We start from the raw sequence: 26,477 nt of genomic DNA on the forward strand, positions 1-26,477 counted from the left end.
GTGAAGTGGCGTTGCGGTCGGTGGTTGTTGTGTGATGGAGGTTGAGACGTGGTTGGTTCAAAATAAAAATAGAACAGAAAAGCGGCTATCGTAAAGGGTCGCAGCCCGAATGAATGACATTTATTCCCTCTAAACAACGGGTTTGGGGCTAACTACACATGTACTTACAGAGATATCTCACCGACGGGACCTGAATGGTGGTTTGCGAATTTCCTCAACCACAACAGTATGTATATATATATATATATATATATATATATATATATATATATATATATATAAATATATATATATATATATATATATATATATATATATATATATAAATATATATATATATATAAATATATATATATATATATATATATATATATATATATATATATATATATAAATATATATATATATATATATATATATATATATATATATATATATATATATATATATATATATACTAGTACGTGCGTTGCCGTATGTGCCAAAAAAATTAAAAAAATTAAGAATTGTGACGTCAATCGTGATGTCATAGCACCGTCTCCTGTCATTGGTGGATAAATAAATGTCCATAACTTGGGAACCACTTATCCGATTAATATCAAACCTTGAAAAGGCACATCCTCAGGTACCCAGCAATATTCCTCTCAACTTTCAATTACATCGGACCAGTGGTTGTCGAGAAACGGTGGTCGCAGACACACACACATACACACAGACACACACACACAGAGATTGCTGGAATTATAGATACTAGTGCGTGCCCGTAGATGCGTGCCCGTACGTGCGTGGCTGTACGTGCAAATTTTTTTTTTTTTAATTCTGACGTCAATAGTGATGTCATCGCACCATGTCCTGTCATTGGTTGATAAATCGCCGTAACTTGGAATCCGCTTGTCCGATTAATATCAAACCTTGAAAAGGCACATCCTCGGGTCCCCAGCAATATTCCTGGCAAGTTTCAATTAGATCGGACCAGGGGTTGTCGAGAAACGGCGGTCGCAGACACACACGCATACAGACAGACACACAGAGATTGCTGGAATTATAGATAGACTCGTACGTGCCCGTACGTGCGTGGCCATACATGCAAAAAAACAACAAAAAAAACATTTCATTGTGACGTCAATAGTGATGTCATAGCACCGTGTCCTGTCATTGGTTGATAAATAAATGGCCGTAACCTGGGATCCGCTTGTCCGATTAATATCAACCCTTGAAAAGGCACATCCTCGGGACCCCAGCAATATTCCTGGCAAGTTTCAATTAGATCGGACCAAGGGTTGTCGATAAACGGCGGTCGCAGACACACACATACAGACAGACACACAGAGATTGCTGGAATTATAAATACTAGTACATGTCCGTAAAAAAAAAACACATAAAAGATAATAATAATTAAATTTTCAAACTGCGAGCAAGAAACAACAACCACACAGGCCGTTTCTTCGCTCTCGCATATCCGTACGTGCGTTGCCCGGAAGTTCGCATATCGCAGTTATGATTATTCACAATTTAGTTTTAATGGCCAATTATTCAATTGGCGCCAACGTATTTTGCCTTTTCGCAATGTCGTCGCAAGGAAAAACAAAAAGAGAAGAGAAGAGAGGAACAAAAAAAATTTACTTCCTGGTTCGGAGCACACCAGCTCACTCTGATGTTACTGGAATTTATGCACCGTCTCATATGAAAACGATCATAACTTGGGGCATAGTGTTTATCTATAAATGCGCATAAGAAGTCGCGAAATTATAAGAATACACGAAGTCATCACTCTCCGGAAGCCCGTACGTTGTAACCCGTAATGGGGAACGCGGCTGAGCTTCCCTTCCCCCATCGGCCACGCCCACGCAACAACGTGTCTTGTCATTGGTTTGGTAAATGAATGGCCATAACTTGGGAAGCACTTGTCTATAAATATATATATATATATATATATATATATATATATATATATATATATATATATATATATATATATATGTTTCTGTATATGTGTGTATTTTCATATATATATATATATATATATATATATATATATATATATATATATATATATATATATATATATGTGTATTTTCATATATATAAATATGTATGTTTCTGTATATGTGTATATTTTCATATATATATATATATATATATATATATATATATATATATATATATATATATATATATATGTATTAATGTGTCTATATATATATGTATTAATGTGTCTATATATATGTATTAATATATCTGTATATATATATATATATATATATATATATATATATATATATATATATATATATATGTATTAATGTATCTGTATATATATGTATTAATGTATCTGTATATATATATATATATATATATATATATATATATATATATATATATATATATATATATATATATATATATGTATTAATGTATCTGTATATATATGTATTAATGTATCTGTATATATGTATGTATGTGTATATATATATATATATATATATATATATATATATATATATATATATATATATATATATATATATATATATATATATGTATTAATGAATCTGTATATATATATATATATATATATATATATATATATATATATATATATATATATATATATATATATATATATATATATATATATATATATATATATATATATATATATATATATATATATATATATATATATATATATATATATATATATATATATATATATATATATATATATATATATATATATATATGTACATATATATATATATATGTATACATATATATATATATATATATGTATACATATATATATATATATATATATATATATATATATATATATATATATATATATATATATATATATATATATATATATATATATATATATATATATATATCATTGTCAGCATGAATAAATTTAATGACCTTGTTGAGTGTCCCATTGTCGTGTCCTTTCCAAGCTGTTGATGTGCTTGCCCATTTTCCACTGTTCTGTTCCTTTGTGTTTTCCAGCTCTTCTGTGAGCCTTAACTTTATACACACACACACACACACACACACACACACACACACACACACACACACACACACACACACACACACACACACACACACACACAAAATATATTGGGTACAAGGCTGCTATTGCGAAGGAAAATTAGCTTCATCAAACTTCCTATGGACTAATGTATTGGATTGCAGCTTACCATTAACAAATTGCTTTTGGTATGAGGGAGCATCGGTCATGTTTGTTTTATTTTGTTGAAAGTAACAGTTAATTACATTGGATAAAGCCTTGTCAGAAAATAATAACCCCAATTATTGTGATCATTCTATAATCGCATCCTTCGACATAAATTTTTTTTTATGTTTGAGTTATGTTCGATGCATTGTCGGACTACGTTGTTCACGTGACTCAATCATTGTATTCCTGGCTCGGCCCACTGATATTGAGCATAGGTGTGTTGCGGTTACTTGACCTTGACGTATAAGCATATTTTGTTCAGGAAGAGCAGATCGAGCCTTTTTCTCCCTCTCATTTCCATTTTGATGGAGTTGACTGCCAGCAGGCGCCATCTCTCTGCACAACCAGAACCGTAAAAAGACATTTATTTGGGATATTTTTCCGCATTTAATGCTTCTTTCATTTCTCTCTTTGAGATTATTCTTTGATAACCTTACAGAATTTGTCATGTAATTGGTGCATTTCTCGACAAAGCTGCCTTCAATATTGTATTGCAGTTTAAATGGAATCTTGGCCCTCTCCCATTTCATCAGCAAGATGGCGGAAATGGTCATTTTGAATTAATGTTGTCGTGAGAGTTGAAACAGTCGTTTTGATTTGGATCGTGGTCGATTTGTAAAATATACACGACCATTTATTGTTCTTTTCAACTAACATACTTGTGCTGTCTCACATCCCAACACTGCTCATATCCTCTTAAACTTCCAGGGTGCTGACTTAAGGCACACTGCAAGCATGGCAATGCAAGATCATTAAACCTCTACAACTGAGTGCAAGCAGATGAGCTACCTGGCTGGCTTTCATGCCTGCCTCCTACTTCCCGATTTCCGTGTGCCAATGTGCTACGGTGATCCGTAATGTCACACCGACGTTGGGTTAACGTTCCGAAGAGGGCATTGGCCTTCCCAACGCTTTTTACATCATTTTGCCGATGGCCATTGCACAAATGCTTTTATGCCATTTTGGTCAATGTTCGGTCGATGTTTGACAAATGCTGGCGAAATAGACATCACTTTTACCAATGTTGGAAATACTCTCACGCCCATTCCAACCTTTGCCCTCATCGGACCAACGTCGGTGCATGCGAGCTTGCTGGGCTGTTACATCAAAGTGCACAGGCCTACTGCACTATCGTGTGTCTGTTTTGCAAAATACCTTGATTCTCCAGCCTCCCTCTCTCTTTTGAATGTGACAAGCTCGCCTTTGAAGTAATTTAGGAAGAAGAAGAAAAAAACTTTCAAACGTATTTCCTCCCCTCACTGCATTCGTGTTTGGAGAAAGAGGGAGAAGGGTAAGGTAATGGAAATGGATTAGCTCTTAAGATTTACAATCCTGGCAGGCATGTCTGGAGGGCACAATAGGGATCGTTGATTGAGTCTAAGCCCATTCTACCTCCATCTCATTTCGTTTCTTATTTACTCACATTCGGGGGGGTTATGATCAAATTTGTGGCCTCACACAGCAGTATCAAAAAAGAATTGGGGTAATTGCTCAGAGAGAATTGTTCTAAAATTACAGCATAAGATCATTGAACTGAAAATTTGGTTCATGAAAATTGTATGAAAAGAATGTTTCATTAATATCAGTCACTGATATATTTGTTGTTGTTGTTGTTGTTGTTGTTTATATTGTTTGTTGGGGCATATACTTGCTGATCACCCCCTTTGGATTCACTTGGCACACTTATTGTGTATCAAGACTTATTTTTCCAATGAAATTTATTGCTCGATCGTGTGATTTCATGACCGTTCACTGCAGAGATGTACTGCCTTTCCGTAATGAGGGCGCATTTGTTGTGAAACCGATGCACGGTTAATCTTCAGTCAGGTATTGACTGAGAGGTTGGTGCACATTCAGTGCAGTCTTTTGGAATTTTCAACACTGGCATTAAAATAATACAATGAAATAAATTCCTGGGATCTCAGTACGTGTCATCGTGTGACTCGTAATGACAGTTGACACAATTCGTTCCTCAATCTTGAAGGATACCTTGTGAAGGTTAACAAAATACATCATTGACATGCTTCGGGCTGCATAATGAATAGTCTCAAGATACCGTAAAGGTCGTATGATGTCATGTTGTGCAACATTGCTGTCATGGCACAACTATAACCATGGAACCATAACCAGTCTTAGTCACTGATCTACGTAACTGCTGTAACCTCACTTGCTTTTTCCAGAGGTCTACACTTTATGCCAATGGAAACCAAAGGTCTGCTCTCGAATATTGCATGATATGTTTTTATGTTCAGGTGTGTGTGCACACAGAGTTCATTTTGACTTCAAGGGAGGATGTGTGAGCACCACATTAAAATGGTTTTAAAAGTCTAATCTGCTTTCCCTTAAAATTGAACACACACTTCGACTCGGACTATCCTGTGACTTATTTGGCGGTTCTCCTTGACTGACCTCGAATGCTTCCCCATCTCATCGCCAAGCAAATTCACCACAGGTCATGCATTGCAATGAACACCATTAGCAATTTTGCCACCTTTCCACTTTGGCATTCAATTCTCAAATGACAGCCGCCAGTCTGTATATTATATATCCACATCCTTGGAATCAAGTCTGCAAAAAGGCCAAATGAGACGGTCCGAGCACTTGTGGGTCACTCGGCAATAGACTTGCACGGCCGGAGATTGCGTTTCGGTGTTGATTCAATGTTTCATTTGAGTTTTTGATGGAAACACAATTTCCATTTGATGTGCAATATCAGCGGGTTCAGATCGATGCACTCATTTTGCACAGAATGTAAAGAAACGTGCGAATCGGAGCTACAAAATGGTTATCTCCATTATTATTTGCGGAGAGACCATGGTGTCCGATTTCTATGTGTTGCTACGAAAGCGTGACATGAGTGGGAGTGCAGAATAACTTGTGGATTAGAAATTGAAATGGCACAAGATTGCAGGTGCTGTTCACAAACAAAAGATCAATGGCAGCTCCAAGTGACTGACATGGTGTTGACTTAAGGGTTTGCTTTAAAATGGATGGGATAATGGGTAAAATGCAAACGAGAGCAACAACTTCAAATAATATTACACAGTACTTGCTTTTGAAGTATGCATTTGAGATGTATCATAAATCACGGTCCAAAGTGCAAGTTTGCGTCTTTTCTTTCTCAATCCAGTTCTTATTGTTCTTGCATATGGCAGCTTGGCTGCCGTGTAGCTGTCATTTCGTTGGGGCACGACTATGCTGCTAATGCTTTGCCCCTATACCAGTACACTGGTACTCATTTTGCTGACCTCAGAAGGATGACAAGCCGAGTCAACCCCACCTGGTGTTAATTCAGTAGCCAACGGGGCTTGAACTCAGGACCCTAAGATCCTAAGCCAGCCACCTTAACCACGAAGCAACACCACGCTTTTTAATCTGGTGAAACAAAATGATGTCGTGTTGCATGGGAGTGGGCACATGTTCGCTCGTGTGTTACGTTAGTTTGGTCAACATGCTTGCATAGGTTAGAACATTTTTTTTTTTGCAACCAGTGACCCGTTATAGTGAAGTTCTCTTGTTATTATGTTTGCCGTGAGAGGGACAGAGTTGAAATAGACCTTCGGTCGGGAATCGTAATTTGTTTTGTGCTCTATGATATAGGCAAGGAACCAGACAGGGTGATGACAAAGACTTCGATGAGAAAGAAAAGCGATGGCCAGTGCAGCCTCGGGTCTGCTCACTGCGGGTCACATGACCCAAAACAATGTTGCTGAAACTTGAACTGGTTGCTGGGCAATGGTAACAAGTGCCTCTTCTGCATCTTATTTTATAACTTTTGCCATATTTACATGAAAAATTACTGTAGCTGTAAACTTTTAAATAAAGAGCTCCATCCAATCACTAATTCTTGATTCATTTGAGTTATTTATCTGTTTGAGGAATGCAAGCACAATGGGCTATTAAAACGGTCAAAGGCGATGAAAATATATGCGAAAACAGTCGGCCAGTGCAGACTCTCTCTCACTACTGACTGCGGGTCACGTGACCCAAGATAATGGGAAGTCGCGTGATCTTGCACGGACACGATTGCTCCCTAAGGAAGCTGGTGTATCTCAATTTTGCGACGGTACAGTTAGAGAGAATGCCCACAACCATTGATTGTTTACAGACCATGTATTATGGCAAGCAAGTGTTATGGGACATATTTGAAAGCGTTTGAATGTTTACACTTGCAGTCTGAACTCTGTGTCAGATACCATAGTTCTGACAAGTATTCAGAACATGTTTTCATCAATGCACACTTCCCTGTATTCATGATCGACATTGCTGGAAATAAACCGGAAATAAAGAAAGATCGCTTTGTCCTGGCAAATTGAATGCAGATGCATGTTCGTCCATTCGAAAATCCTCAGAATACAGATGAGATTGCCCAAATCAAATGGAACAAATTACTTAACATCAATTTATACTTCCCAAGGTTTTTGCATCACTCGAGCACTGAAATACACTGTCCCATTACAAATGCATCAGCGACATGGAGAAACAATAGCACGTTAACGTTGCCTTGCAACCAGTTCAAGTGTAAACTCTGCCTCTTAATTTCAAATATTTGTCAAAAGGTCAAAAAATATCTGGTTGGGTCACGCATGACCCTTAACCTTTGTCAAGGCTCTATCATTTATTCATTGCTGTACATCGAGGAAGGAAGCAGCACTTGCATTTTTTTTTAAGTCATTTGTTTGACTCGGTCAGGGTTCGAACGGCAGACCTCCCAGATCCAGAGGGAATGCTTAATTTTAATCCTGGTGGTGGAGTTGTGGTGCCGATCACTCAAATCGGCTCTGTTGTTAACGATGGGCAATGTGGGAGCAACTACAAGAATGTGACAATTACTGTTTGTTTTGCACTTATACAAGTATACAAGTTCTGGTGTACAAGTTCCAAATCCACCCCTTAAACCTTTATCTTTGACTTGTAATCACGAACTAAGACTCTTGGCATTGCCTCACACCCCATGAGAAGGCAAAGAATAATTTTATTTCATAACTTGTCATATTTATATTAAAAATGACTATAGCTGCAAACTGCTAAATAAATAGCTCATTCTAATCATTCATTTGAATCACTCGTTCTCTCTCTCTCCCATCGATTTCTCTCTCTCCGCCCATCTTGGTATCCCCATCAGAGAAGCGATGGGTGGTATTTGTGAGTATACTATAAGAGAGATGTTTGTCTGTGCCTGTGTCGGCATTTTTCTCGGTGATGGCAAAACCGATCTTCGTCAAATTTTCAGAGGTTCGTCCATCCAAAATTTTGAAAATTTTGAAGGTTTTCTTTTGTGTACATAGTCGAGGCTTGTGGAAGAGCTAGTGTTAGTGGATCAGGATACAACACGACAAACAGAACAGTTCAGAGAGAGGGGAAACACGAACAGCAGTGTTGAAGGCGAAGATCGAGGCTGACTTGGAAAAGGCGAAGATCGAGGCCGATACCGTGGCTGTGGGGACATCTCCAGAGTTAGGGAGGCAAAACAAATTACATGATTACATTGAGTAAAAAAAAAAGTATTCAGTTGTTACGAAGCAATGAATCGCCACATTACGGCAGGATAGCCGAGAGGTACGCACACTCACTCGAAGCTGTCCAGCCTGGGCTCGAATTTTGACCCAGCTATAAACTGTCATCCTTGTGTTTCCCAGGCAGAGTGATTTACCAACGTGTGTGTCATCTCTCAGATGGATGATAAACTGGACATCACATCTGACAGAATCCCCCACCCCCCTTTGCTCTCCCTCTCCCTCTCTCACCCCTCTTCCATCTCTTTCCCTCTCTCTCACTCCTCTTCCTCCCTCCTCTCTCTACCCCCTCTCCCTCCTTTCTTCCCACCTCCTGTTTCACCCCCTTCCTCCTCCCTTCCTCCTCTCTTCCTCCTCTCCACCTTTTTTCCCTCCACTCCTCCTCCTCTCTCTCTCTGCCCCCTCCCCCCCCCACCACTCTTAATATTCCCATCAGCGAAGTGTCTAGTTGTATGTGATTTGCTGAGATTCAATAATTATGTATGCATGTGGAATGCTCCTGAGTAGTTGCTTACAGTGTGCAAGTACACCTCACGATTATCCTTGTATAAATAATAGAATATACAGCATTATAATATCAGAGCATAAAGTTTGCCACACAATAAGAATGCGAATGTGAAATTACAATGTATCTCAGGAAACAATCTTTTTTGGGATTTTCCAATTGCAAAAGTACTTTGGTCCTTTGAAGGTTTTACTTTTATACGAAATGAAAAGGTGGTGATTGGTTTAAGGCAGAAGGATTGTCAGAAAATTCATTTGTTTCATCAAAAATACTTTGTTCAAACCTTCCCGAACACCTCCCAAAGTGTGACAGCCGCAAGATAGAAGATCATACTCTTTACCTGAGCTTGCCAGCTACAAGAGTGGAAGCTGAAAGTGGAGGGTCAGGAAGGACAAACGGAGCTCTGACCCCCAGCATCCGTGATCGCTTTGTTGTGTCATTGCTGTTCTGTTCTACCAAGCTGACGCAAAATGGTGGGTGTGCAAAGGAAATTAGTGGTAATTTGGTGGTGTATATTTTTTAAAGCAAACAATGGTTTGAATACTACAAACACAATCAAGTGTTTTATTAACATCATTTAATATCCTTTTATGGCCAGTTGGGGGGGAGGGGGTGTGGGGTGTGGGAGGATAACCATTCAACAGCAAATGCAACATCTACTCCATGGGGCAGAATTTTTAAATTCATTGCACCATTCTCTCCCTCTCCTGTCCCACCCCCACTTTCCAACATCAATTTATTGGCAAAAAAATTAATAGTCTGAATTTGTAGACGGTTTCTACCAGTTACATTGCTGAGAAAGTGTTCATTGCAATTTGTCCAAAATGGGGTAGTTAACACCCACCCCACCCATGAAGGTGCCAAAGCATGCAGGAATCTTGCTTTATATCTGCCGATTTATTTTCCAACAAGTACTATTTTACATTCAAGTGAAATTTTACACCCGCCATTTAAAACTTCACAGGAATGCCCTCTTGAGTGGGTGGTAGAAGGCACATCTGAATACTCCACTTTCACATGGTTTCCCATGCGGGAAATATTCATATCTATCACATCTGGCTTTGGTAATCTGTTCCAATGAACTCTTGCCTTCGCAAAGTTCACTACCTTTGGTTTCCAAGCTACAGGGCTTTCTTATTGCCAAGTCCCACAAATGCATTCACCCAGGAAAGGTGTGTAATCGTGGTGAGGCCTTGCAGATTTATTCACCAATATGCTCGCAAATGGAATTGACATCTATATAATGGGACTGCAGTCTGATTCTGGTGGACAGAAATAACTTTGCATGAATAGAGAACTGCTAAAAGCCAGCCAGCACTTGGCTGTCACTGTCGAGTAACTGAATAACAATGGCTGCACGACCTACATTTTTGGCTGCTCCAACGAAGTGTGAACGCCTGAAATGTCAGCTTCTCACTTCTCACAGCGGTTGGCATTCCTCGATCAACATCCTGTTGGTTTCTTCCATTTTTCTGCCAGTCTACTGATTTAGGATTTACATGAGCCTTCACCAACAAGACTATGTTTTCACTCTACATGATCAAGTTGAAATTGTTCCTTCAAGTTTCATCTAATATATGAAGCTCTTTCTAACCAGTGACTGACTGACCGATTCACTGACTCACCGACTGATATTAAAGATCGGTACCTTCTGGGTGACGTAGAAAGCTGAAATTTTGCGTACACCAGGTACACCAGGAAAATATGGTACACCAGGAAAAAATCACAGAATCGTTGGACAACATCCATAAATGAAAATATAAATAAATGGAAAAAAAAATGAAAAAAAAAATGCAGGTGAGCGACCCGAGACAATGGGGGAGCACGGTAATTTTGCGTGCCGACGGACATCAAAGCCGATACACCAGGAAAAATCACAAAACCATCGGAAAGCTTCCATAAATGAAAAAATAACGGCTGTTTATACAGCCATTTTCCCCTGCTCAGCAGGGTTAGCTTTTCTTGAGGCAATGTTTTATGGCCAGATGCCCTTCTTGACACCAACCCTGGTCGCCTCTTACAACACACAGGGATATGGTACACCTATTCTAACCGGGGCATACACCGGGACCAGGACACTGGTACTCATTTCGCCGACCTCGGAAGGATGACAGGCTGAGTCAACCTCCTGGTGTAAATTCAGCGGCCAACGGGGATTGAACTCAGGACCCTAGGATCCCAAGCCGCCACCCTAACCACTAAGCCAACACCAGGCTATCCATAAATGAATATAAACAAAAAAATGAAAAATCAAATGCAGGTGAGCGACCCAAGACAATGGGGAAGCACGGTTCGTGCGCTTACACAATGTGTAAGCACACCCCGCAGGTAGTATATGAAAGTGTACAAAGCAAAAATACTGAGGGTGAGACATAGAAATTTCATTTTCTTAACACTTGCATTGTTTTCCTGAATAGGAGCTGAGATAGCTCTGATATTAATGGTTTTAAAGTGATATTTGCAAAGTTGGACATAAGATAGCCCATGGGGGTAAGGATAGCACGAAGCCAGCCAGACTTGCACGACCCATTTGGTATCACTGAACTTGATCGCAGAATGTCAGAAATTGTATTAAAAATAATGTTCGACAAATTTGAGTGAAAGAGGAGATTTTCATCATTGTCTATTCTATACCCCCCACAAGAAAAAACGATCATGTAGAATTGATCATCTTCACAAGGTCATCTTCCATCTACTTGGAAATCTGACAAAAACACTGCGTTACAAAAATAAGGTGCAAAAAGTTATCCCCTAAACTGCAAACCTATCGGCTTCCTTTCAATTATTAGTCTTTCAATGCTGACAAATCTCACACTCTCACCATCTCTCTCGAAAGGACAGTCTGGCAAACCCTCCCATCTACTTTCTTAACAATCCTCTTGAGTAAGTTAAGTCATTCAAACTCCTGGGCCTCACTTTTATTATTGATAAGAGACTATGGCAGCTGCACGAATAATGCAAGTCCACCGTACGCCCTACGTACGTTCGACGTGGAACACAAGTACGTCACAACTACGGCATGTCGAATTGCTACGGCGAACGTAGAAATGAAAAAAGTTATAACTCCGCGTTTTAATTCCACGGCGACCCCTACGGCCTGTAAAAGATAGCCAAACGGCGTAGGGCCACCCTGAGGCCACCGCAGAAACTCTGCGACTGCCGCACGTTTCTGTCAATTCAGACGGCGTACGGCCGCCGTATCCTCGCCGTAGAGCAAATGTGACTTCGGCCTGACCAGCTGGATTGAACTATCTGTCAGGTGAGAGCGGAGATCTCAGATGTTTGAGGTCCACACTCCACACAGTTCCAGATGGGAGGGGGCAGGCTTTGCAAGGGCAAGGTGAGGTTTTGTGGGTGGAATGAGGGGGAAGGTTTGAGTGTATGGGTATGGAAGAAGGCTTGAGTATGTGGGCTTTGGGGAAAGGTTTAAGTGTATGGGGTATGGAGGAAGGCTTCAGTATGTGGGCTTTGGGGAAAGGTTTGTGTTTGTGTGAGGGTTGTCGGGGCAAGATTGTGTGTGGGGGGGAAGGTTTGAGTATGTGTGCTTTGGGGGGAAGGTTTGAGTATGTGGGCTTTGGGGGAAGGTTTGAGTGTATGGGTATGGAGGAAGGCTCGAGTATGTGGGCTTTGGGGGAAGGTTTGAGTGTATGGGTATGGAGGAAGGCTTCAGTATGTGGGCTTTGGGGAAAGGTTTGTGTTTGTGTGAGGGTTGTCGGGGCAAGTTTGAGTGTCTGGGTATGGAGGAAGGCTTCAGTATGTGGGCTTTGGGGAAAGGTTTGTGTTTGTGTGAGGGTTGTCGGGGCAAGTTTGAGTGTCTGGGTATGGAGGAAGGCTTCAGTATGTGGGCTTTGGGGAAAGGTTTGTGTTTGTATGAGGGTTGTCGGGGAAAGATTGTGTGTGGGAGAAGGTTTGACTGTATGGGTATGGAGGAAGGCTTGAGTATGTGGGCTTTGGGGAAAGGTTTAAGTGTATGGGGTATAGAGGAAGGTTTGAGTATGTGGGCTTTGGGGAAAGGTTTGTGTTTGTGTGAGGGTTGTGGGGGCAATATTGTGTGTGGGAAGGTTTGAGTATGTGGGCTTTGGCGGAAGGTTTAAGTGTCTGGGTATGGAGGAAGGCTTCAGTATGTGGGCTTTGGCGGAAGGTTTGAGTGTATGGGTATGGAGGAAGGCTTCAGTATGTGGGCTTTGGGGAAAGGTTTGTGTTTGTGTGAGGGTTGTCGGGGCAAGATTGTGTGTAGGGGGAAGGTTTGAGTATGTGGGCTTTGGGGAAAGGTTTGAGTGTGTGGGTATGGAGGAAGGCTTCAGTATGTGGGCTTTGGGGAAAGGTTTGTGTTTGTTTGAGGGTTGTGGGGGCAAGATTGTGTGTGGGGGAAGGTTTGAGTATGTGGGCTTTGGGGGAAGGCTTGTGTTTGTGTGTGGGTTGTGGGGGCAATATTGTGTGTGGGGGAAAGGTTTGAGTATGTGGGCTTTGGGGAAAGGTTTAAGTGTATGGGGTATGGAGGAAGGTTTGAGTATGTGGGCTTTGGGGAAAGGATTGTGTTTGTGTGAGGGTTGTGGGGGCAAGATTGTGTGTGGGGGGAAGGTTTGAGTATGTGGGCTTTGGGGGAAGGCTTGTGTTTGTGTGAGGGTTGTGGGGGCAATATTGTGTGTGGGGGAAAGGCTTGAGTATGTGGGCTTTGGGGAAAGGTTTAAGTGTATGGGGTATGGAGGAAGGTTTTAGTATGTGGGCTTTGGGGAAAGGTTTAAGTGTATGGGGTATGGAGGAAGGTTTGAGTATGTGGGCTTTGGGGGAAGGTTTGAGTGTATGGGTATGGAGGAAGGCTTCAGTATGTGGGCTTTGGGGAAAGGTTTGTGTTTGTGTGAGGGTTGTCGGGGCAAGATTGTGTGTGGGGGGAAGGTTTGAGTATGTGGGCTTTGGGGGAAGGTTTAAGTGTGTGGGGTGTGGGGAAAGGTTTGTGTGTGGGAGGGGTGTGGGTGAAAGATTTTGTGTGGGGGGAAGGTTTGAGTTTGTGGGGTTTGGGAGAAGGTTTACTGTGTGGGGTGAGTGGGAAGGTTTGAATGTGTGGTGTATGGGAAGTTTGAGTTGGTGGGGTGTGGAGGAGGATTTGAGTGTTTGTGTGTGGGGTACAGGGAAAGTTTTGTGTGTGTGTGTGTGTGTGTGTGTGTGTGTGTGTGTGGGGGAGGGGTGTGGGGAAAGGTTTGTGTGTGGGGGGTGGGGAAAAGATTGTGTGTGGGCGAAGGTTTGAGTGTGTGGGTTGCGGGCGAGGGTTTGCATGTGGGGTGGGGGTTGGTCGGGTGCAAGGTAATGTTTTTAGTGTGTCGTTTGTGAGCAAAAGTTTGTGTGTGTGTGGGGTGTGTTGGAAATATTGTGCGTGGGGGAAGGTTTGAGTGTGTTTGATGCGTGAGAAGGTTTGCGTGTGGGGCAGGGTGCAGGGTAATGTTTTTGTGTGTTGGGTGCGAGGAAAGGTTTGAGTGAATTGTGTTGGGTGTGGGGGAAGGTTTCTGAGGGTGAGGTGAGAGGGAAGCATTTCGGGGATGGGGTGAAGGGGAGCATTGAGAGGGTGGGGTGAAGAGGGAGGCAAAAAGGAGGGACATGAAGCTTTGACGAGATGGGATGGGGGGTGGGGGTGGATGCCTTTCCTCATTCCATGTTCCCAACTTTGACAGGCGGAGATAAAGAACATGGGATGGGGGAGAATAAAACGCTTGAAAAACGCACAGAGAAATGATGTGCTGTATGAGTGAGAGGCGTTGGGGGGGGGGGAGGTAGATTTGTGGATAAGGTGCAGAGGAAACGTTAACCTCAGAAAAATAATCCTTTTGAAGAAGAAGAATAGACATATATTGTGGTTTTAAAGAATAATAGAGGGAGAGAGGGGAGGGGAGAGGAGAGGAGAGGAGATATTTTGAGATTCTTGACTTGTGTTTGTTAGTGGGACTTGAGGGGAAGGGGGAGATGTTTCAACTTTTATTTTCTCAGGGGAATTGGGGGGGGGGGTGGTGGTGGTGGTAGTATGGTGAGTGTTTTTCTAGAGTTTAGCTTTATTCACTTACACCTCATGGAGGTATATAAGTGAGAGGGGGGACTTGAAGGGGAGTGCTTGCTTTACCCCCTTGTATCTCATGATAGGGAGGCTCAAGCGAGAAGAGGACTTGAGTGAGGAGGGTTGGGGTGGTGGGCGGTTTACCTTCTACCTCCTGCAGTTTCATAGGCAGGCCAATTCATCCATGTTTTTGCCATCCTTCGGTTGGATGGTGAACTGGACATCCCTTCTGCCGGCATTAGTATGGGATTGAACGAAATGGGGTACATTCAAACAGCCAGGGTTCATGCAGCACGTACCATTTTAAAAGAGATTTTAACATCGGCTTCCCTGAAGGGATTACACTCATACTGTGGCTGGCACCACATGCACCCAGTATCATTGAAATGGATCTCTGCATAACAGTAATTACTGTTATTATCTTACATTTTAAACATTGTCAGATTTAACTAAGACAACTGAACATTCCTTTTTATTTGTATTTTACTCTGTACATATGTAGAATGCTTCATTTACTTTATCACCTTAACATTGTCTTGAATGTTGATTTGTAATTTTATTTTTAAAAACGACAACCGCTGTGATATTAACAGTCATTTACATCACTGTCGACTGTATCGCCATGGCATGCAAAGTAAGAAACATTGAAGCTTGTAGAGCACTTGTCAAGTCGCTTAAGCACTCAATGGAAATGGTTGATAAGGAACGGCTCGCTTGGCAAACAATAGCAAGATGATTGGTCTTGGGACACCCCCCCACCAAAAAAAAAAATAGTGTAAAATATGGCGAAGGAGTGATCCGAGCCTTAATTAAAGTAAATACACTTTGTTAAATTCCTTTACATTTTCAGATTTCACTCCAGACTGATTTAGTCCATGAGATCCGATCCTCAAATCCGAAGACAGACTTCGATTATATACTTAAATTATTCCATGACAGTCCGTTGTGGGAAATCGCATCATATATATATATATATATATATATATATATATATATATATATATATATATATATATATATATATATATATATATATATATATATATATATATATATATATATATATATATATATATATATATATATATTACATAAATTCACTCCAAGCCTGGTGTTGGCGCAGTGGTTAGGGCAGTGGCTTGGGATCCAAAAGGTCCTGAGTTCAAGCCCCATTGGGCCACTGAATTAATACATCAGGGGGTTGACTCAACCTGTCATCTTTCCGAGGTCGGCAAAGTGAGTACCAGTGTCATGGGCCGGTGTATACCCCGGTTAAAATAGGTGTACCATATCCCTGTGTCGTAAGAGGCAACCAGGGTTGTGTCAGGAAGGGCATCCAGCGTAAAACATGTGCCAAATCACTATGCGGATCATACGGATGATCCGCTGTGGCGACCCCTAAAGGGAGCAGCCGAAAGAAGAAGAAGAAGAAGAAGAAGAAGAAGAAGAAGAAGAAGAAGACAAATTCACTCCAAGCTCCTAATTTTAAAACAATAGCACCTCCAAAAACGATTCGTCGTCATCGCCGTCTTCGTCATTGATCTTTGTTCGGTTTATTGGCCCCATGAGGATAATTTTCATGGATGGGCTTCACAAGATGCATACACAGTGTGCAGTATTTCACCTATTTTTGAAACTAAAATCTACTTTTAAAATCTAAAAAAAATGTACACAGCAATTCGTAGGTATGAACATTTGGCATCCGATGATACGAGTGAGGAAAGTGGAAAAACAATCACAAGCGTTTTATCGTTGAGAAACCATTGCGTCCTGTTCCAAGTCAAGGCATTGTTGAGGAGACCAAACAAAATGGAATTAAGACCCCAACGATCAGACAGACGGCTGACTCAGGGGCTGACCGAGGATGACGCCTTGCTAAAGGATGCAATTAAATAAGGCTGTTAATTATCTTCAAAAGGGGTGTTTTAATTAACCCAAACACCCAATCTTCACTCTTGCACTCCCTTGGAGTTCACTTCGAAAGTTTCAATCTGATAGGTTTCATGATGTCGAACCAGAAATGCAAAACCAGTAACAGAAGGAAATTCAATATATAATACGATCGTTACGGAGTGGAATAAAATGTTTTTTGTTTGTTTGTTTGTTTCTCTTTTTTTTGAAACGAGGACAGGAAATATAAATTGGAAATAGTATAGTGTTGAGCAAATAGAAGCAAGATACCCAGGAATACACCCAGGACTAATGAGCGAAAGCAGGACACACTTTCTGTCCGGGGAAAGCCGTTCAGGCCTTGGCAATACGAAACGAAAAACACAAAACAATGATCGAATTTATTGTAGCCCTACCTCCCTTTGTATTTTATTCTGTAAAAATTAAGAAATTGGAATTTAATAATAAAATAAAAAATTTAAAAATTAAATAAATTAGAAAAATTTAAAATAATAATAATTCAAAAAAATTGAAGAACATTTTTAGCACACCCTCATTTTATGTTATGAATGCTGGCCAGCTGCAAGAGTAATGTAAAATCATTATGTATCGCCTTATAGATATGAAACGGTAAAGTGATTGGGGTGATGGTGAACGACACATTTTACACAGAAACACATTTTGCCAGTCTGCAGCCACACCAACACGAATGCAGCTCCAGATGCCTTTATTAGATACTTCGAACCAATGAACAGATCAGATATTCAAACCCACTGAAAGGAGGTTTTATCAGGTGCTGCCATTGGCTGTCGTTTCCCAGTCATAAAATACAGGCGTAGACCAAGCAGCATTCACTCCATCACCATCCATAGATGATAGCAATACATTTTTTGAAAATGTAAAACCACAAAAATGATGATAAGTTGTAAACAACTAATAAAATAAAATAAAAAAAACAGTTGAAAGAATTATTGAGTGGGGTTGGGCAGGGTCTGAAATATGGGGTGAGAGGTGGGATGGTGAGGTTGGATTTAAGGTGGGTTCTAAAAGTATAAAGACCAAGGAGATCAAACATGTATAAGATGCATGAAGTGTGTCAAACATAATTTGCAAAATTGCAAAAACTTAGAAACCTACAAACACCAAGTAATCAAATCACATTAATAATGTGCGCTGTGTGAAAGCAAATAGAACATGCACAGCCATTGTAGGAGAACCATTTCGAGCTTAATTGTATGAAATGCCATTTTGAGATGAAATACAATATGGTGCAGACCAACACCAACATGTGTTGTACTTGGTTGATACAGACCTTTGTTATGGATGTTGACCATACTAGCTGCGATTGTTGATTGACAAGTTGCACAATAGGTTGGTTGAGGATGAGAAAAGATGAGCAGAGATGCGATTATTGGGTTTTGACCATGTTGCGAGGTGGGGAGTTAAAGATGGCCTGAATGATGATAATATTTGGGAGTAATTTGACAATGTTGAAAACGATCAAAATATCGTAAATAAAAGTATTATTTTTCTCTACCTTGACCAGTTGACCTTCTCGGTTTGCTGAAGTGGCGATCAAATCCAGACCTCCTTGAGAGCAACCTTAAAAGTTTGCACCAGGTTGATGGTGGAGAGGTGGTGAAGGTAAGATGAAGCTCAACTTACTAAACTTAAATGAGCAATTTTTTTTCCTGAAAAATTTTCCATGACCTTATGGTGTGAAAAATGTATCTATTCTTGATGGTCTTCAAACATCTTCTTTGAATGATGAGGGGTTAAAATTTTTTTTTTTGCGTTCCCTTAGAAGGAACTTCAATGGAAGAGGAGGCTATTAAGCCCATCAAGCCTGCACAGTAGTTGCCAACTTATGGTTGTTTGTGCTCTATCCCTTTTAAATGTTGAGCATCATGTGAGGAAGCAGCACGTACCATTTTTAGTCTTTGAGCATGACTAGGTTGGAGTTCGAAACACCGACATCCCAGACTCAGAGTGGATGCTCTCCACATTATGTCACCGAGTCTGATAATACAGTACATTTTGTCCATGATGGTTTATGATTAATCGGGGAGCAAAGAGAAATTGATATGTTGTGTGTTGCGGCTGTGCAATGGTAGATTGAATGGAAACTTGGTCGGTTGACATATATCGTGCAAATATGGGGGCAGTTGGATTGTTCAGTTTATTTGTGTGGTTGGTCCCATTGCGGTGTTTATTCAGGATTAGATCGTTGAAAGCAAGGACTTAACTAAGTCCTTGCTGGTGGAATGCTGCTGATTGTAATCCGAGCATGCCAATCTGTGAATACTGCCTGTCCCATCTGCATTTCTATTATGGATGTTCAGGATCCCATGATGCTGTATCTTTCAAAAATTATCGGCCACTGTGTGTCAGTAGGTGAATCCAAATTCCCTGCTTGGCATTAGCTCTCCAAATTAGCAATGACTGCAGTAGGTGGGAGCAATGGGATGCGAATATGGCACGGTCATGTTACGTTAATGGCTGCCAAAGTATATAAGTACATGCTTTGACGTGAAATTTGGACCATTTCGTTAATTATTCGGCATTAGGAATACTGGATTGGAGTTGGGCAAGATATGTGGAGGTGTGGGTAAATTTGGAGAAATGAGAAAAAGTCTGTAAACCTGAATCTGGTAATATATGTGTTTTTAATTTTGCGGATGCAGTATAAATTGTGTTTACGTTCGCACAAATCCTATTGGTAGAAACTCTGAGAACACGTAACGTAATGAGCAGGTGGAGCTACGCTTGAGGAAAGGTGGTTTGAAGAAACACGTTGCCGAGCAACTGGGTTTATCTGCAAGCAGTAATCTCTGTCTTCTTTCAGGAGATGTTAATGATTCTGAAGAGAGAGATGAACACTTTGTAGTAAAGGAAATTCAGGTAGACGGCAAATCCAATCCAATCCATTGGGACCATACTCTGTACAGAGCATCAGTGCTGTCAATGCAGTCTCCTGGGCTATTGGGTGCAATCCTGAATGGGTTTCCACTCCAATGGCAAATGATTTGGCCAAGAGGGAGGCCAAGATTAAATGCTTTAAAATTCTTGACACGAGCAGACAGAGTACCTGCCTGATGGGCGATCTTGTTCCAAGCATGTAACACATTCTTCTGATGCATACCTTTATTTGGGTGGTGTTAGGCGACTAACAACTCTCTATTGGGGGAAAAAACCCCACAAAGTTATGTGCATGAAGCAAAAACATACCTGCTGCTTATAATTCAAAACACCTCACTGCACTGGAAAACATGGGGACAGGAAGACTGTGCTGTAAATGGTGAAGACCTGTACTACCCTCCCCCACCTGGATGTGGCGCTACATGATGCACATTTCCGTAGAGAATTTCCATCCCTCCTCCTCCCCCCCCCCCCAAGACCAACAGCAAAGACAAAAACACCCCGAGAAATAAATTGGGGTCATGCTGATCGAACGTAGCAAGTCTGGATGGAATCGGCCAAAACTGTAGGAGGAGTTGCGTGACAAACAAACAAACAAGAAAACTTTGACCTTTTGATCTCAAAAATAGTTGGTTTCCCAATCCAGTGATGTAATATGCAAATCTTGTTCAAATTTCAAGGTGATCAAAAGAAAAATGATTTTAGAAATTTGACCTCAAGATGAACTTTGACCTCAAAATCAAGAGGCTTCTCAGTTGAGACTACCTCTACAACTTGGTAAAGTTTCATGATGATCGGTTTGGAATTGTGACCTGTTGGCAATAAACAGACAGACAGACAGACAGACAGACAGACAGACAGAATAACAAAATCGACTGACTAAGAAACTTGAAAAACTTTCAATTTTGCAAGTGACAAGAAAAAACCGTAATACAGAGCACGAGACTTGCAAAATCCATAAAACAAATTTAACCTCGAAAATATTTGGTGGTTGAATTCAATGACCAAATATGAAAATCCTCTTCAAATTTCAAGTCATTCTGATGAAATTCAGATCAAACAGCCCGGTTTGAGGCTTGTGAGGGGGTGGGGGAGTTGAGGACATTGTGTGGGGAAGGGGTTTGACGTTTTTCAGAAAGGGGGAGAAGATCACAGAGTTTGGGTGTGGTGATAGGGGTGAAGGGAGAGGTCAGAGTTTGGAGGGGGTTTAAAGACATGGGATTGTGTGTGTGCATGTTTGTGTGTGTGGGTAGAGGGAGGGATTAGGGACCTGAAGTCTTATTTAAAATCATGCAGAATTTCCATGGGTCGATGATAGTCATGATGTCTTTTGTGTCCTCGGGGTCTTTCGGATGCCTTGCGTCTTTTCAGTCATCGAGGTCTTTTGGGCCCTCTGGATCTTTTTGGTGTTTGGGGTTCTTTTGAGGCCTTGGTCTTTTGGGTCCTCTGGATCCTTTGGGTATTTTAGATCTTCAGAGTCCTCAGTGTCTTTTCAGTACTTGGAGTATTTTGGATGTTTTGATTCCTTGGGTTCTTTAGAGTCTTTTTGGTCCTTGGGGTCTTTTTTGTCTTGTGGATCTTCAGAGTATTTTCAATCTTTTGAGTCTTCTGGGTTTTTGGGGAATTTTTCTGTTTTCAGGGTCTTTTGGGGATTTAAAGGTCTCCGGGGTCTTTTGGGTCTTATTTTAGGTATTTTGGGTCTTTGGGGTCTTTTGTGTCCTCGGAGTCGTTTGGGTCTTTTGGATCCTCAAGGTTGGGGGGGGTTGTGTTCTTTGTGTACTTAGGTTAAGTATTTCAGGTTACAATTGTGGGTGACATTAGGTCAGCTGTCCAACTAATGGGTGAAGAGCAGATACACATATATACATAGATGCATACAGTACATGCATACATTCACCACCGGTCAAAAGTTTTAGAACACCCCCATTTTCCAGTTTTTACTGAAATTTGAGCAGTTTAATGTTTCAATGTACTCTGAAATTACAGCATAAAACAAATAAACAATTGCAGATAAAAAAGAAATCACAGAATCGTTTTGTTGAACAAAATGTAATCTAAATTTTTGACTCATCAAAGTAGCGACCTTTTGCAGAAATAACAGCCAAACATACTCGTGGTATTCTTTCTACAATGGAAATCAAATATTGTTCAGAAAGTTCTTCCCAACACTGTTGCAGAAGTTGCCACAAATGTGTTGCACTTGAAGGTTGCTTTGCTTTCTGTCCAGTTCATCCCAAAACAGCTTGAAGGGGTTTAAGTCTGGAGACTGTGCTGGCCATTCCATGATTTGAAGCCTACCATCTTGTTCTTTTCCAACACTGTTGCAGAAGTTCCCACAAATGTGTTGCACTTGTAGGTTCCTTTGCTCTCATCCTTCTGTCCAGTTCATCCCAAACCAGTTCGATGGGGTTTAAGTCTGGAGACTGCGCTGGCCATTCCATGATTTGAAGCTTACCGTCTTGTTCTTTTTTTTCTAAGGTAATTCTGACAGAGCGTGGAGGTATATTTTGGGTCGTTATCATGCTGTAGGATGAACCCCTGATCAACTAGGCATAGACCAGAGGGTATTGCATGGCGCTGCAAAATGCTGTGGTAGCCCTTTTGGTTCAGGGTGCCAGTCACTCTGTGCAAGTCGCCAACTCTGGATCCAGCAAAAAGCCCCAATTCATCACGCTTCCTCCTTCATGTTTGACAGTTGGCATCACACACTGAGGAACCATCCTTTCGCCTACTCTACGGCGTACAAAAACTTTGTGTGATGAACCGACGATTTCAAATTTTGATTCATCAGTCCAGAAGACCTTTTTCCAGTTTTCAGTAGTCCACTGGCAGTGCTTCATGGCTCAGGTAAGCCTCTTTTTCTTATTTTGCCATCTTAGCAATGGCTTTCTTACTGCCACTCGACCTGTCAAACCTGCAGCTCGAAGTCTAATCTTCACAGGTGAAACTGAGACTTCCTTACTTCGACCAGTGATAAGCTGTGCTTGAATCTGCTGTCCTGTTAGCCCCCTATTACGCAAGCTGTTGACTCTCAGAAACTTGTCTTCTAATCATGTTGTGGCATTGGGTCTGCCAGACCTCTTCCTGTCAGAGTTTCCTCCCATTTCCAAGTGCCTTTTGATGGTGTAGGAAACTGTACTCACTGACACCTTGGCTTTTTTTTGCAATTTCGCTAAAGGAAAGACCTACACCATTAAGGGTTATAATGGTCTGTCTGTCTTCCTTTGTTAATTGTCTTTTTCTCGCCATCATGAAAGCAATATACTACTTCCTGCAGTGCAATATTGTCCAAATAATGCTTCAGAGGGTGTAGCAACACAGTCTGTTCCAACATTGTTTTTTTCAGACAGAGCGTGTGTAATCTATCAACAAAAGTTGGGACACCTGTAGAAATTGTTTGCCTCAACTTTAAAGGCTTAATTTACTTCCTTTGCTGCAGAACAGCAGCAATTGCTAACCCATTACTTGCTCCCTGAAAAAGGCCTTTTTTAATAACTCTGAAATTTACATTATTTTTCAGTTTTTGGTCACCTAAACTTTTTTTTTTTAATCTCTGGCAGTTTACCACTTAGCTTTGTACCATTTCAGGTTATTCACTGGACTTGAACTGCTAAAATTTCAGTAAAAACTGGAAAAATGGGGGTGTTCTAAAACTTTTGACTGGTCGTGTACATGCATACATACCTACATGCATACATACATGCATACATACATACATATATACGTGCATGAGCAGCGTGCCAGTTGCAAGGAAGTATTCGAGTATTGTGAAGGTTGTTCGATCGGTGAAAGTGCTTGGGAGATGTCGTCAGTCCAAGATAGCTTTTGGCAGATGGGGCCTTGTGTGATTTTCAGATTAGCCTGTAATCCTTGTTAAAACTAACCTGCAGATTTGATGGACATTACTTACAGAGTAACAGGGTGAGAACATGGATGAGACTTGCCTGTGTTTGAAACTCATTGTTTCGAGGTAATAAATTAGAATGAGATAGGTTCCAAAATGCATTGGAGATGCAAGGTTATAGGGATCGTTGCAAGACTTGAAGGTAGCTTGCATGTGGTGTGATTATGGTTGCAGGGGTTGGTGCAGTACAGGCATGATGGGGTGAATGGCATCCTCCTACAACAAAGGTGTATATATATATATATATATATATATATATATATATATATATATATATATATATATATATATATATATATATATATTTATATATAAAATGTTCTACCACAGTGGATGACCTGGCAACATGCATAGACCAGGTGATGCTGATAGATTTACCACCCCCCCCCCCCCCCACTCTTCTCTGAAGGTCATGAAAGAGCAAGACTGCTTTTAAACCAGCAATCCAAAAATGACACAACAATTACCTTTGGATAACCTGGATCTCTCGAAGCTTCGAATCCGAGTTCTTAATTCTGAAGCCTTCAGCCAGATTTCAATCTGCAAATGCTGTTATGCTCATCCATTGTCCTCACCATTAGACCACCACCATTTAATAATTTTGTTTCCATGTCTGTCAGCAGTTACTGCTGCTCTGCCGACTCAGTCAGCATTGCACACTTCCTCTTTTGATGATTCATGGTACTGCAGAGATTTCTCCGATTATCACCACAGTTTGCATCAACAACAGCCAGCTTTGGCACCACTGTTTTCGACTTGTTGCTACTACAGTTTATTCACAACTAATTATAATGGCTCCATCAGAGAAAGTGAGAGGTAGTTTAAGTGAACAAGGAGGTATTTATTTTGTTGTTCCTTTGGGTACCCCGTCTTTAAATGGTAACGTGATGGAAAGTACCCATCACGGCCAACGCACTGTTTGCATTTGGAATGAAATTCGACAAAACGAGATTGTAGGTGCCTCGTGATTCCACTTTCAGACGTATGGTTTTTGGTTGCCAAATATTGAAAGCGAGCTCAACTTCATTGGGACAATGTTTCACAATTTTATTTTTGATGAACTGTTCGGTCGCAGCAAAATAATGTGCACCTCTGAGTCGGAAACTGAAACCTTGTAGGAAAATCTGTTTCATTTTCAACTCGACAATGAAGTGAATACTTGTGAAGGATGACAGTGTGTGTTGCTTATGAATCGGCAAATATATCCTGTTGTGTAAATGCAGGATGTAGTGGAAACAAAAGAGAACTATGTCTCTTGTGTCCACTACATCAGAATGAACCAACTTTAATCCAAATCTCCTGTAGATTGAAGATGAATACTAAACCAGAGATTGAAGTAATACCCTGCCAATGTTTCAGCAACTATCCTACAGCTTCACAGTTGAAGTTATTTACCTGACAAAGGCATCAATACTCATAAAATTAGAGAGTTCATGGAACAGCTTATCCCATTCAGTCTTGATAAAAAGGACATGGGGAGGTTCTTTTAAACTCTTGATTTGTGTTTCCGAGCACGATCTATATTTCCTTCGAGCAGTTATTTTGTCTGAATCACAATATTTCTTAACTCTGAGAGTGCTAGTGACACATTTGTTTGGTAAAGATGGCATAAAATGGCATAATATTTTGTCCAAGTACTGCAAAACTGGATGTTTTTTGAAGTGGCAAGGTCTCACTTTCCTCCAAAAAGACCCCAAGACCATAAAGGAGACCAAAAAAGGTCTCCAACAGACTAAACAGTTTACCCTTTTTAGTCTGTTGGAAGTGACAAGAAGATTCTACAGTGGTCAAGTATATAATTAAACTTTAAAATAAAGGTTTTAAAGGCATTTTTTGGATGTTCACCACCAATGATGCACCGTCTTTTTTTAGTCCACCTTATTTACTATGTTAAATCAGCTCTTCTTGCCTGTTTGCGTCCTTTATGATGGCCTGAAAAACAGTACGTTTCCTGTTTAGAATGTTTTTCAGTTTTGTTTGAATATCAGACAGGCAGACAGAGTAAAAAAAAAAAGAAGTTCCTCACTCATCTGTGCGCATGGGCACTCAGGACAAAATTCCATACAATTTACCAAATTCAGAGGTAAATTACTGCGAAACTTCAGGGTTGTGTTCCAATTCTTGTTCTGCAGTTCAAATATAAAATTCAATTGAAATTAAGTAGTTGCTCGACCATAGACTAATGTCTGTCGGCAGACTGAGACAGACAAAGTGAACTATTTGCTAAACCTCACTTTTCGCTTCGTGCACACAGGGTAAACATTTTACTAAAGACCAGACCATTAACTTCATCAAGTGCATGTGTCAGTTTGCGAAAAAAAAGAAAAACTGATGGTAATTTATATAATAGTGTATTTCGCTGTGGCTTTACTGCTGACTCCTTAAATTGCCTCCATGTTGCATTCAATCTGCGTTTTGATATTTGTATGCTTGGAAACAGCAAAATCGTTTTGTTTATA

General features: G+C 40.4%; 1 protein-coding gene across 1 annotated transcript in view; it reads left to right on the forward strand.

The window, feature by feature from the left end:
• LOC147033942 (dedicator of cytokinesis protein 1-like) overlaps positions 1–26,477 on the forward strand; it is a 681,090-nt gene that overhangs the window by 217,797 nt on the left and 436,816 nt on the right. The window contains exons 18-19 of the mRNA XM_085873660.1: positions 9,567–9,735; positions 18,742–18,839. Of these exons, the coding sequence (XP_085729786.1) occupies positions 9,567–9,735; positions 18,742–18,839 (267 nt within the window). The remainder of the gene's footprint in view (positions 1–9,566; positions 9,736–18,741; positions 18,840–26,477) is intronic.

The sequence above is a fragment of the Eptatretus burgeri genome, chromosome 1 (assembly GCF_056783735.1).
Source record: "Eptatretus burgeri isolate ZD-2024b chromosome 1, Ebu_testis_v1, whole genome shotgun sequence".
NCBI lineage: Eukaryota > Metazoa > Chordata > Myxini > Myxiniformes > Myxinidae > Eptatretus > Eptatretus burgeri.